This window comes from Miniopterus natalensis, chromosome 3 (assembly GCF_054644295.1).
Source record: "Miniopterus natalensis isolate mMinNat1 chromosome 3, mMinNat1.hap1, whole genome shotgun sequence".
NCBI lineage: Eukaryota > Metazoa > Chordata > Mammalia > Chiroptera > Miniopteridae > Miniopterus > Miniopterus natalensis.
In genome coordinates this window covers 73884982-73899017 of record NC_142083.1, presented here as the reverse complement: position 1 = coordinate 73899017, position 14036 = coordinate 73884982, and the positions used below count along the sequence as shown (strand labels likewise).

Here is a 14036-nt window from a genome sequence, read left to right as displayed (position 1 = left end):
TGAATGTAACTGCCCCCACCCCTGCCGCAGCCAATGCAGGGGGAGGGGGGATGACACTCTTTCCCTCTCTTCCCCTCCCCCCCCCCAGCTAAAGAGACTTTGAACTTAGGGGGCCCTTGAGCCTGGAGAGGCCTTAACCCTGTGAGGAAGTGTAGGGGGAGCCCTCTCCCACCCCATCCCCTTCTGAGAGTGGTCAATGTTTACAAGCCCCTGAGCCCTCCGAAGCCCAGGGACTCATCCCCCATTCTGTCCTTTCCCAGCCCATCTTCCTGGGCCCCAGCTCTCCTGCCCTTCCTGGGGTTGGGGCGGGTGCAGTGGCCTTCTGTATCCCCTTGTCTGCCTTGAACCTACAATCTCCCCACCCTGTTACTCCTCCCTCTTTTACCTGCCCCTGTAAATACTCCCCCCAATAAAACTTGGTGTGTGTTCCCTTTCTGCTTCTGCATCTTTTCTTGGGGGAAGAGGGTGTAGGGGACAGAAAGGCAGAGCTCAGAGCTGGGAATTCAAAAGAGCTGCAGGCAGGGGGTGGTTAGAATGAAGGGTTGTGTGTGTTTAGGAGGAACACCTACAACCCAGCTGAGCAAAAGGTCCTGCTTATGAGTCTAGCTTTGGTCTGAGGAAAAGTGGGATTTCCTTTCTGGCACCCTACTTGTAAGGGCCCCATATCCCCCAGTTGATATGCCCTCCCTGAAGTAAGGAAAACACAAGCAAGAGGAGACCAGGTACAGAGTTGGAATTGGTTCCTTTATGGAAAAACTGAAAATATAATAAAAATTAAAATAAAACCAGTTTTAAAAAAGCCAGCCCCTGGAGTTTCTACCTCCTGCCTCTGACCCTCCAGGGGGATGAGGCCCTGACCCCAGGGCAGCTAAAGGAGGAGGGCTTTCTGCTCCTCTTCTCCCATTCTATTCCCATCTTTATTTCCACAGTGGGGGCCCCGGGAGGAACCAAACCTGGGTAGGGAAGCAGGGACCCAAGGCCCTGTGGCCAGGGGAGGGAGGCTCATGTGCCCCAGCCCCAAAGCTCCCGGCCTGTAGTGTGGGCGTGGGCAAGGCCCCTCCTGGCCGGGCCCAGTTGGGGTTGGGGCTATTAGTTCCAGATCTTGAGGAAGGAGTCCCAGGAGCCTGTGGCCACAGCCATGCCATCATCAGTTACCCCGAGGCAGCTCACACGGTTGTCATGGCCAGCAAGGACACCTGTGAGGAAGGAGTACATCAGAACTCATCTGGCTTGGGTTCCCTGTCCTAGTCTGTCCCCACCCAGCACCCAGCTCTCACCTGCACGGTCGCCCTTCATGGCATCCCAGATGTTGCAGTTGAAGTCATCGTAGCCAGCAAGCAGCAGCCGGCCACTGCGAGAGAAGGCAACAGAGGTGATGCCGCAGATGATGTTGTCGTGGGAATACATGAGGAGCTCCTGGTCAGCCCGCAGGTCGAAGAGGCGGCACGTGGCATCGTCAGAGCCGGTGGTAAAGGCATAGCCGTTAGGGAAGAACTACAGGACACAACCAGAGTGGAATAAGGACACAGGGCAGAGCCAGGAGCCTGGTGCAGAGGGGCCAGCCAGCCTGCCCAGAACTTACAGCCACGGCATTGATGTCCGATTCGTGGCCAATGAAGGTCTGTCGGCACATCGAATCCCGCACATCCCACAGCTTGATAGAGGCATCACAGGCACCTGACACAAAGGTGCGGCCATCGGGGGCCAGTGACAAGGACATCACATCCCCACTGTGTCCAGCAAAAGCCACTGTCTGCTGGCCTGTCTCAATGTCCCACAGGGCACTAGAAAGGTGTCAGGAAGAAGGAAGGGATCAGAGAGGAAGGCAGAGCAGACTCCCTGCCTCCCTACCCCTCCACCTTGTGAACCTAGCCCTGACAGCCTCCAAGGAAGGGGCACCAGGAATCACTGAGTCACCGAAGCCTACTCTTGTCTCCTTCCCACCACAGGAGAAGGAGGCTAGATGTTCAGAATAAGAGCTCTGCCCTCACTTGCTCAGGGTGTGTGTGCTATACATGCTGAGAACTGAGGCAGTGGTCCCCCAGGCAGGAAGTATGGGTGAGTCCAACTGCCTATCTCTAGCAGGGCCTCACCAGGTGGTGTCCCCAGAACTGGTGATGATTTGGTTGTCATCCAGGAAGCGGCAGCAGGACAGGTACCCTGGGAAAAGAGGCTGGTCAGACGGGTCTCTAAGGGAGGGCAGCACAGCCCCTCCCACCTGTGCCCTACCAGGCCCTTCTTACCGGTATGGCCAGGCAGCTCTCGGCTGACCCTGACATTGCCCTCACGGGTCTTGAGGCTGTAGATGGAGCAGATGTTGTCCAACCCCCCACAGGCCACAAAGTTCCCTGAGGGCGCATAGGCACAGGTCATAACCCAGGAGGAACGTAGCGGGATGGCATGGACCTAGGGAGGAGAGGCAGTGCCTAGGATGAGAAATCAGGCAGGGCCAACAGCCCAGCCCCATCCAGCCTCAGGTATCACCTCTACCTTGTTGGTGGTATAGCTGTCCCAAATGATGAGCTTCCCATCCTGGGAGGCGCTGACCAGCAGCCTGTTGGAAAGTGGCAAGGGAGAGGCAGAGGGATCAGGGTGTAAAGCCCCCTCTGGAGGAAGGACACTCTTACCAGTTTCTCATCTAGTGGGAGGCCCTTCTGAGACAACTAGCAGTAGCCCATAAGTTCCTGTCAGTATGGTCCTCTTTCCAGTCCCCTCGGGATATCTGGGAGTCATGGTCTTCCCAAACATAGCAACATGGGCATCCTGTTCATCTCCCCAAATCTGCAAGGCTGCCCCTCCCCTCTGCTTGCTATAAACTGAGCCCCAGGGCAAACACAAAAGCTCAGCACCCAGTTGCAACCATGCACATACCTTGAGTCTGTCCCCCAGTGCATCGCATAGATTTTTGCCAGGTGCCCACGGAGAGTCCTCCGTGTCCTCATCTGGATTCTCCCCACTGGGTCCAGCCCAGCTGTGATCTGGAGGTGGAGGCAGAATGGGTCAGGGAGGGTCAGAAGGCAGAGTCCACTAAGCAGTATGCCTCAAACCCTTGCTCCTTCCCCTTAACCCCAAGTCCAGCACTGGATTCATCTCACCTGGGTCAGTGTTGAATCCCCACATGCTTTTCGGGCATCCTGTAAGAGATGGCCAGCCAGAGAGGCACAAGATGAGGGAGGGAGAGGAGAAGAAAGAGCACATGAGACGGGAGTGGAGAGGATAAGACAGTAAGGGGTTAGGGTGCACCCCCCCACACAAAGAACACCCCTTCCCCCCTCCTGGTCCAGCACACAAAGCCTCCTGGCCCTATCCATTCAGTCCCCCACCCCCAGCTCAGCCCGCTAGGCCCTCACCCGGATCTGGTTCCGGAGCTGCTCAGCCTCCTGTCTCAGTTGCTCCAGCTCACTCATGGCGCCGGGCCCGTGGGGCGGGGTTGGGGGCGGCTGGGGGCCGCGGGACGGGGGCTGGGGGAGGCAGCTCCTCGCCGCTGGCCCGAGGCCTGAGGGATGCAGGGCTGACGTCAGGCCACCAGGGAGAAGGGGAGAAAGGCCAAGGCCACAGAGAAGAAGGGGGACAAGGCGGAGTTGAAGCCGACAGGAAGGGGTGAACACCGGGCGGAAGGGAAAGGGGGCGGCAATGGTGGTTTCAGTCTCCCCAGCAGAACCTGGAGCCTCTGCCACAGGAGATGTGGCCTAGGAATAGCTGACTTCCACAATCCTCCTCCCGCCCCCCGGAAACGGAGCGGGAAGTGCAAGAGGAAGCGCAGGGGAAACCCCTCCCTCGGACAGAAGCCCGGGCGGGACACCCGCGACAGGAACTGGGGGGAGGAGGTGAAGGGGGTGGAGAGTCCCTTCAAAACAGAGCAGGCGTCCGCCCCGCCCACACAGACACCGCCCAACTAGCACCTTATTTTAAAAGGGGCGGTGCCTCTTTAAATTCACCCCCACAAGCCGCACACCCTCCGCACACACCCCCCAAGCTTAGACTGGGGAGGGAGACCAGAGGGGTAAGCTCCGCTGATCGTGGGGTTGCCTAGGCAACCGTCACCCGAACTGAGAGCACCTCATTGGTGAAGTGTCCCCACCCTAGCCCAGTTGCCAAGGCAACCACATCCAAGGCAGAGACCTGTAGGGTGGGTGACCCCACCCCCGGCCCCACCGCCCCCGCCAGACCAGTCTCCCGCTCCTCCCCAGAACCGGCAAGAGTGGCTGTTTACCGGATTTGGGAAAAGCCGATTGGGCACTAATAGGTTCGGGACGGCTCACCCGGATAATCCCTGGGCCGGCTGCGCCCCATTAGCCGCCCGCAGCAGGTGGAGGCGAGGGTGGCGGGGAGGGCAGCCTCAAGCCGCCGCTCCCTCCAGAGCCTAGGCCGCCCGCCCTGGCGCGCGGCGGAAAGCCCGTGGGAGCCGCTCACAAGTAATTAGGGCTCCGAAGAGAGGTCCCCCGCCCTGAGGCGCGGAGCTGCTCCTCTCCCCGCCGCCGGCTGGCTGGCGAGCGACGGCCCCAGGCGGCCCTGCCCTGCGCCCTACACACCCCAGGATCCCCCAGCCCGCAGGCTCGTCGTTGGGGCCCCAGGGGCCTGGCTGGCTCCGCTCCAGGACCGGGAGTCCTGTCCCCACTTTGGACACCTGTGTGATCTGGCCACGCACACTGCACTCGGACGATTCGGGCGTCCCCCACCCTGCTTCCACTTCCCCCAGGCCTGGGCGTTCCTCTTCCCCACTGACATTTCCCCTGTCTCAGTTCAGCTTTCTACGCCAGCGCCAGGGGATGCCCCTCAGAAAAAGAGGGGAGGAAGCAAAGGCCCCCCGCGCCCACTCCACCTCCCCAGCTCCAGAAAAAAGCCCCTTCCTTCTAGCTGCCAGCAGCCCTGGCGGGATGGCAACGCCAGAGGCCCGGGGCAGAAGGAAGCCAACCAGGAGGAAGCCGCTGGGGGCGGGGGCGACGCTCCTAGATCTCAGTCCCATCAACCTCTAGGGCCCCCTCAGTGGCCCCCGAATCTGGGCACACAGCAGCTGGGGTCCCAAGGAGAAATGGCGGTGCCGACGCCTCCGCAAGTCTGGCAAGGCGAAGGGGAAGGGGCAAAGGAGGGTCTCGTATCTGGCAGCTAAAAGGCACGGGCCGGTGCCGCGCTGCGAAGCGCTGTGGGCCTGGCCCTCCGGCCCCCACGACCTCCATTTTGCCCAAAAGAAAGCTGGGCACGGGGAGGGGGCTCCCGGGAGCTAGGCTTGGGGTTAGGACTAGAAAAGGGAAAGGTGTACCGAGGACTCCCTTCCAGGGTAATGGACCAGAAAACACAGGCAGAACCCAAATCGAGGATAGGATAGTAGCGAAGGGAGGGTGGCCTCGCGGCCTTGCCTGCCTCTCTGAGAATTCTGGAGTTTTGCAAGATGAATGCTGCCAGGGGTGCGAAATGTGAGGGTAAGAGGGGTGCTATCCAGGGGCAAACGGGGATATGGGTGGGGGAAGGGGGCGGAACGGGGCCTAGAGGAAGCTCCAAATTTGCCCCCAACTTCTCAGGGAGCAAGAGACAAGCGGGGCCCGGATGGGATCTGGGGTCAGGCAAAATGAGCCTAATGGTGCAGGGAGGGCGTGCATTATTGGGAGCGAGGGTCCCCCAGTTTCCCTTCCGGGTTTAGGAGCGACCAGGGCCAGAGGAAGGGAGGGGAGGTCTGGGGAGTTACGTCCGCTCCCAAGAGGCCAGATCCGGGAGACGGAAGGATGAAAGGTCCCCCACCACCCCCCATGGGAATTTGGGGCTGGGGGGGGATGAGGACTCCTTTTGTCAGCGTAAGTACCTGTGGCGGTGGGACTCTGCCCAGGGTCGCTAGAGAAGCGCGGGAGGTCCTGTCTTCCTCCGCGGCGGAGGCGGCAGAGGCGGCGCGCGGATGGATTTCCTCAATCACCCCAACTCAACCGTCCAGAGCTGTTCTCCCCAGAGCGGAGGGATCCCGCCCGCCAGTGACGCGGCCGTCGCCGCCGCGCCCAGGGCCCGGCTGGGCGAGACCAACACTTAGTGGGGGGAGGCCGGAACGGAAAATACTACTTAAGGGGCAAAGATTGACTCTGTCAAAACAAAGATAGTACTCCACATTATTTCGACGCAAACGGACCAAAATTAATGCTTTACTTCTCGAAAAGGAGTAAGACATCCCCCCTGGGGCTCAAAGAGGTGGTATCGGCATAGGGGGAGGGTGAAACCGCTCTCTGGTCACGTGACCTGTACTCCCGGATTGGGTGGCTCCAGATTGGGAAGGGAAGCTCCACGCCCCAATTCTCTGTTTGGTCACGCCCCCGCCCTTATGAGACCACGCCCCCTCTCTGGGGACAGGGCTGGAGAGATTCTGACCCGCCCAGGAGTAGGCCTCCAGGAGACAGAGGCAAGGGACAGCGGTTCTGAAAGTCCCTGAGTGGAAGGAGTGGAGGCCGCTGCGGGCCCTTGGGAAGCTGGGAATGCCATGAGAAGAAGATTTGCTGAGGCAGTTTCTCACCAACAGTGGGCTTTTGTAGAACCCTTTACAGGTCTCCATGACACTGTAATAACAATTCATATTTATTGAGTTCCACACTAATTTAATTCTAACGAAAATACTATGAAGTACTAGCTTTGTTTCCATTTGATAGTAGTGGAAATGATTCCTAGAGCTTCAGAGTAGAGATATGAACCAAGACAGCTTTAGCGACTTTACTGTGCAATGGTAACAATACTAGCCTCTGGAAGAATCTCCCTGTGCACCATCCCTGTAAAGGAATGAGAATGTAAGTATAGGCCTATTTCCACCTCTGTAAAAGGAGAGTGTTGACAGCTACCTGCCCTGCAAGTCATCTTGGATTGTTATGAGATCCCCACAAATTGTGAAAAGTCTTTGGAAAGTTCAAGTACATGAATAGCTTTCATTGAGTCCTCATGCAATTTAAAAGTAAAATATCAAAACAGACAATTTTTATTTAGCCTCTACTATAGCCATTAAAAATAGTTTCCAGCTCAGCTGGCGTGGCTCAGCGGTTGAGCATCAACCTATGATCCAGGAGATCGAGGTTCAATTACCGGTCAGGGCACATGCTGGGATTGTGGGCTTCAACCCAAGTTGGGGGTGTGCAGGAGGCAGCTGACCTCTCATCATTGATGTTTCTATCTCTCTCTCCCTCTCCCTTCCTCTCTCTGAAATCAATAAAAATAATATTTTTTAAACTATATATGTTTAAAAAAAAATAGTTTTCAGTCCTAGCTGTTTTTCTCAGTGATTAGAGTGTTGGCCTTGGACTGAAGGGTGCTGGGTTCAATTTCGGCCAAAAGCACCTACCTCAATTGCAGGCTTGTTCCTGGCCCCGGTGCAGGAGGCAACCAATCGATGTCTCTCTCACATTGATGTTTCTCTCCCCACCCCACCCCACCCCCCGGCCCCATTCCACTCTCTCTGAAAAGCAATGGAAAAAATATCCTCAGATGAGGATTTAAAAAAAAAAGTTTTCAAAGCACAAGTTTTCGAAGAAAATGATAAAAAAGTCTCATTCTTAATTATGCACAAATTCCGTTTATGTACACTTACCAATTCACTGACATATTAGCAGTAGATAATAGATGTCAAATTAATGTTAGAACTTGGAAGGGACCTTTTAAATAATTTACTTAAATTTTCTCTCAATTTCTAGATGGGCAAAGTGACTTCCCTAAAGTCACTTAGAAAACTAGCAGCCTAGGACTAAAACCCAGTTTGTTAATCTCTATAAGTCATCTGACACTGCTTCCTCTCACTTTGGTTTCTGTGCTAATATGCTTTCCTATTTTAACTCATTTAGCAAATGTTTATCAAATCCGAATGATCTATCAGGCACTGTCCTGGACACCGAGACAACTGCGATGCACCCTTCTCTGCATGCAGAGATCTTGCAGTTTACAAAGGAGACAGATGGTAAATGATTATTGAAATAACAATTAGAACTAGTGTCCCGGAAATGCCACTTACTGAGAGCAGGACATTTGGGAAGGGACACATTTGAGAAGAAAGATCAAGAAGTTTTTGTGTGTTGTTTTTTTAAAATCCTCACCCCAGGATATGTTTTTATTGATTTGAGGGAGAGAAAGGGAGAGAGAGAAAGTGAAACATCGATTGGTTGCCTCCTGTTCCCACCCCAACTGGGGATCGAACCAGCAACCTCGGATATGTGCCCTGACCAGGAATTGAACCCGTGACCTTTCAGTGTATGGATGATGCTCCACCCAACTGACCCTTACCATCCAGGGCAAAAGTTTTAAGTTCTGATGTATTAGGTTTGAGGTATCTAGGGGAGGTGCAAGGAAGCCTATTCAGAAGGAGGCAGCTGTCCAAACAGGCCTGGGACTCAGCAGAAGAGCCTGGATTGGATTAGAGCCTTGAGAGTGAGTGGTATTTTAGAGCAGATGAAGTCATAAAGAGGTTCAGGGAAAAGACAAGATGGCCTGAGGTCAGGCAGAGGAACACAAATTGCCAAAGGAGAAGCCAGAGAGTTAAGGAGAAAATCAGGAGAATGTGAGTTCTGGAAACCAAAAGAAAAGAGTGTTCCAAAAAGGGAATAGCAAACTGTGTTGAATGCTTCAGAGAGATGAAGCAAGACTGGACTGGGAAGTGCACGTAGGATTGAGTAAAGTAGAGGCACTAGTGACTTTGCCAGAGCATTTGCAATGGATGTTCTGCTTGCAGTGGGCTGAGAGTGAGAAATGAGGCAGTGGAGACAACCAAAGTGACCAAGGTTTTGGGAATCCTGGCTCGGAAGGGGTGTAGAAAGGTAGAGTATCAGTGGAAGGAGACTGTGGAGTCAAGATATTTGTTTTGATGGGAGCTACTGGAGCTTGTTTAGATGATAATGGGAAGGACGGGTGGGTGGAGTGGGTGAGGAAGGTGAAGGATACAGAGAGGTAGGGGATGACCAATGAACAACCACTTCCTCTGAGAAGGAAGAAACCCTGGAGCACGTATGGAGAACCTGGCTCTGACAGGTAATGAGACACTTCCTCCTTCCTCTGACTGTTCTTTCTCAGGCTTCTCTTTGACCTTCTTCCCCTCCTCAGGGCATTCTGTAAACACTGGGGTTTTTTTTCCAAGATCCTGACTTCAGCCTCCTTTTCTCTCTCTCTGTGCTATTCACTGGTGACTTTATTCATTACTGTGATTTTAACTACCCCTCTAATTGCTCATAATTCTCAAACCTCTATCTGCAGCCCAGATGTCTCTCTTCATGAGCAGATTTGGTGTATATCCGACTGCAGATTGACTATCTCCACCTGAATGCTCATGGACAGTGGTGTGCTAGAGTCAACTTCTGCCAGCTCAGATCAACTAGAAGAAAATCCCATTGTGTACCTTTCTTCCCCACTCCTTGATCAGTGAAGTTATATTTATAGTAGTAACTTATAACTATCATGGTGGACGTATTTGCACCATGCAAATCAGCTAATATTTCAGATCAGGGTCCCTCTTTCCCAAAGAATTGGTTGTTAGAACATTTACTACACACAACTGTTCTCAGACATTTCACAGTCAAGATATTCAAACTAAGTTACTCTTCTTCTACCCCACCCCACTCTGCCCAACCCTACTCTGTCTCCGAATTTCTTGGCCCAGTTAACACCATCCACCCAGGAGTTTCTCACTTCCTCATTGCACATATCCAGAGGATGGTCAACTAGTTAGTATAATCCAAGCTGCTGTAATAGAGACCCAAAAATTCAATGGCTTAAGCAACAACCCCAAAATAGATCCTTCAGGACTGTTGGGGCATATCTGCCATCCTCAATACATAGCATCCATCTCTGTGTCCAGTGTGGCCCAGGTAGCTTCCACCAGCATATACCTGAATCTCATCCACTGAGAAGGGAGGATGGGGGTGGGAAGCACAAGTGCTTTCCTGTTTAAGGATACCACTAACTTCTGCTCAGAAGTTGGCGAGATGTAAGGAAGGCTGAGAAATGTACTCTCTAACCATATACTTAGCTAAAACATTATTAAAAAAGAAAAAAAGGAAATGGTTATTGATGTAAGGCTAGCAGTCTACATCTCTGGTAAATACATCTTGTCAATGCTGCTTCTTGTATATTGCTTAAATCCCTCTCTTCTACTGTATGCCAACTGCTATTACCTTGGTTTTTGCCTATTTCCTGGCCTCTAGGATAGTCTCTCTCTAATCAACCTACCAAATAGCTGCCAGAGATATCTTTCTAAAATGCAAATTAGATCATATAACATTGCTGTTAAAAACCATGTGATAGTTCCCCATTGATTCCATAAGAAGGACTGAACTTCTTTGCATGACACATAGTAGAGGACTCAGTCAGAATGCCTTCCATCCCCACTCCAACTCTATTTCTTTGTCAGCCGGAAAAATTCAGGTCATTTTCTCAGGTTTAGTCTTAATATTGTCCCCCTGACCACACTGTTGTTTGTGCCCCACTTCAATGCTGGCTGCATTCCTATTGCAGCCTTGCTGGTCTGTTTATTTCTGGGCACTTACCACCCCTGGCTAGGGGCTCCCCGTAAAGTCAAGGCACTTGGTTTATCTGGCAGAGGGCTGAAAGAGAGCTCACCAAGCAATGAGCAGACCCTCACAAGATGCCAAATCATTTCCAAAGTGTGGGGTCTAAGGGTCTTGGCCCTACCATCTTTAATGTCATTACCAGGTGCTCAGATTTGGCCAACCTGAATGTGGGCCTGGAATGTGAGAACTTCTAGATGACTTTATTGAATTAACTGGTTAATCACCCATCTTCCAGAGTAGACATTAAATCCAATGAGCGTCACATCAAGTTATATAAGCCATTTTATTCCCAGCATCTATCAGGCACCTAGAGAACATCTATGAAATGAATAGAAGCATGGCAACATTTTTCCCAAAATCAGTACTTTCACAGTTCAAACCACAGATGTCACTTACCACCCAAGTGGCCTGGAGCAAATCACTTAACCTCTCTATGCCTTTGTTTCCCCTGCAAAATTTGGATAACAATTGGGTCATTATGAGGACTAAATTACTTAATATTTGTAAAACATTTATAACAGTGCCTGGCACATAGTAGATACTTTGTTTTTACTAAATAAAAATAGAGTTCATGCATGAAAGAATTGATCTTTTACTACTTTTTCAGTCTTAGCTCCCCTGCCCCCCCCCACAGTAGCCTCTGCCACCAGCTCATATGCACACCTCCTCCTAGACTGAACTCCTAACAATTTCCACATATGCTAGAAATGTTCATGTCTCTAGACCTTTGCACATGCTATTCTCTGTGAGGAAGACCTTTCCTATCTCTTTCATCAGTGAACCCTTATTTATCCTTTACAATTCAGCTCAAACTTCACTTCTAGAAACCCCTGGACTCAGAGAGAGGTGGTCTCTCCCTCCTTTGGGCCTCCATTTCATCCTATTTTCATGCTTGTCTGAGCTCCCCACTGCACCCAAACTCTCTGAGAGCTGGGATATATTTTATGTACTGCACAATGCCTGGCACATGGTAGACATAAAAAATGCTTGTTAAATCAATAAATGGAAGAATGAAATATATTAATAACCTTACCTTAACTACTTCTATAATACAATAGAATAGCATGTCAGATCCCACGACAAATGAAGATTGACCACAGTTGACTGGGAGGTAAATCAAGTCTAGTTCTGTAGTTAGCCAACTAGCTTTTCCATCAACCATCACAGAAAAATTCACTTCTCATTACTAGATAGACTATAGATTTCTAACTTATGAATAATAACATTAAAGCTTCAAAAACTCCCCAGAGACATTCTTGGGATCCAATGTTTACGGAGTAGTCTGATATGCTTAGCTCTTAGCCAGGCACTTGATTCTGACATCAGATTGAGTCCTACAGCTGTCCTACAAGTGGGAACAGTGAAGCTTGGAGAGGGACACAGAGGTGTTATGAAACAGTCATCTGTCTGATAAGAGATGTGAGTTCTAGTCCTGGCTCTGTCCCAGTTGGCTATGTGACCCAAGACAGGGCTCCGCCTCTATCTGGGGAAATCCCTGTAAAATCTAGGAGTTGGATCAATAAGGTTTCTCTCAACTGGAGCAGTTTCTGAATGTGAGATCCAGACGGGTAGGGGAGGTGGTAGTGGGAATTGACAAGGTGAACTTACAGAAGTGAAGAAACGTCATTAAATGTCAATAAAAGGAGACACGAAGGCCATAAATAGAATTACTTTCCCCTCCAGCATCCTTTAATCATCACTTCAGCATTTTGAAAGATGAAACAATGCAGGTGCTGGGAGGTTAAGGGGCTCATTCAATTCATCTGGGCCTCAATGAATAGCAGCCAAAGAATGACCTAAGGGCACTCAAGAATATTTCAATTTCCCAGCTTCTGAGTAGACTCTCTCCCCTATAACTAATCCCTCCCACTGAAGCACAGACTCCTCCAGCCTGGGGAGCCAGGGCTAGACTTGGAACAAACCCTCAGCATGTGAAATACCCAGGTTGCCAGGGGCTTACCTATGAGCCATCTCAAACCATCTGTCCTTCCAGAGTGGGCATCTGGTGAGCAGAGATCCTTCAGGGGCATTCTGCTATCACACAGTACCCTATTCTTCTGCCATCTTTGATCTTAATGGTCCTCCAACACCCAACAAGTAGGTGGAAGTGCCCCCAACATACACATGTATTCACATGCACATATGTATATGCATATGCACACATATACTGACACAAACACATGCATACAAGCACACACCTACACACATGCTTACATAAGAGTCTCACAGCTAAGCCAGGCTGTCAGAGCTGCTCCTTCACCTTCTCTATCAATGCTGTGGAGTCCTAGCCAATTTTGCTCAGTGGTTAGAGCGTTGGCCAGCGGACTAAAGAGCCCCAGGTTCGATTCTGGCCAAGGGCATGAACCTAGGTTGCAGGCTCGATCCTGGGGGCCGGTTGGGCCATGTGCAGGAGGCAACCAATTGATGTGTCTCTCTCTCTCTCTCACATCTCTCTCTCTCTCTCTCTCTCCCCTCCTTCCACTCTCTCTGAAGAGCAATGGAAAAAATATCCTCAGGTGAAGATTAAAAAAAAAAAAAATGCTGTGGAGGTGGCTTCATGCCAGGAGTCCAGAAGAATATAGGAGCCTTCTAGTCGCTTACTTGATAAATGCCTCCTGAGGAGAACAGATGAAGATAGAAAAATTGGGAAAGGAAGCTGAAGCTGGGTTAGCTGAGCACCATGTGTGAATGTGTGTACACATGTGCCCAGGCACCAGGGGACAGGCAAGGAAAAGAGGGGCCAACAGAAAGACAAAGGTAGAAAGAAACAGAGAAGGTGGTGACACACCCTCTCCCCTACATCTCTCTCCTTCTTCCCTTTTCTTTCTCTTCCTCAGTGATTTCCTTCAGTCCTGGGTATGGCAGAATCTTCCTCAGGAGCCTGAGGATGGACGACTCTCCCAGCCTATGGTTCCCTCCTCTTGGTCTCAATTTAAAAAGCAAGGGAGGCCCGGCCGGGGGTGGCTCAGCGGTTGAGCGTCGACCTAAGATCCAGGCGATCAGGGTTCGATTCCCAGTCAGGGCACATGCCTAGGTTGCAGGCTAGGGAGCTGGTCAATGACTCATCATTGATGTTTCTACCTCTCTCTCTCCCTCTCCTTTCCTCTCTCTGAAATCAATAAAAATATATTTTAAAAATAAATAAATTAAAAAGCAAGGGAGCAGCCCTGGCCAGTGTGGCTCAGTTGGTTGGGCGTCGTCCCATGCACCAAAGGTTGTTGGTTTGATTCCCAGTCAGGGCACATGCCCAGGTTGCAGGCTCTATCCCTGGTAGGGGGCGTGTAGGAGGCAGCTGATACATGTTCTGCTCTCACATTGATGTTTCTTTCTCTCTCTCTCTCTCCCTCTCCCTTCCTTTCTCTCTCCAAAAATCAATTTTTAAAAAAACAACGCACAGGTAAGGGAGCAGGGGCCCCAGCAGCAGTCACCCTGCAGCGTCCTGGTCCCCAGATGGTTCCATCTCTTGGGTACTCCTGCTCTCTGCCTGCCTATCCTTTAGGGCCAGTTTCATCCTCCTTGCTAACC

At 51.4% G+C, this 14036-nt stretch overlaps 1 protein-coding gene across 1 annotated transcript; it reads right to left on the bottom strand.

Annotated features, from left to right (window-relative positions):
• Nucleotides 1–723: 723 nt before the first annotated feature.
• On the bottom strand, nt 724–3450 carry GNB2 (G protein subunit beta 2). The gene is made up of 9 exons (XM_016217830.2): nt 3351–3450; nt 3096–3134; nt 2872–2978; nt 2491–2554; nt 2244–2406; nt 2094–2160; nt 1583–1784; nt 1278–1494; nt 724–1196 (listed from the first exon to the last, which is right to left on the bottom strand). Exons 1-9 carry the CDS (start codon nt 3405–3407, stop codon nt 1090–1092), a joined length of 1023 nt encoding a protein of 340 aa, XP_016073316.1. The 5' UTR covers nt 3408–3450; the 3' UTR covers nt 724–1089.
• Between the last annotated feature and the right edge of the window lie 10586 nt (nt 3451–14036).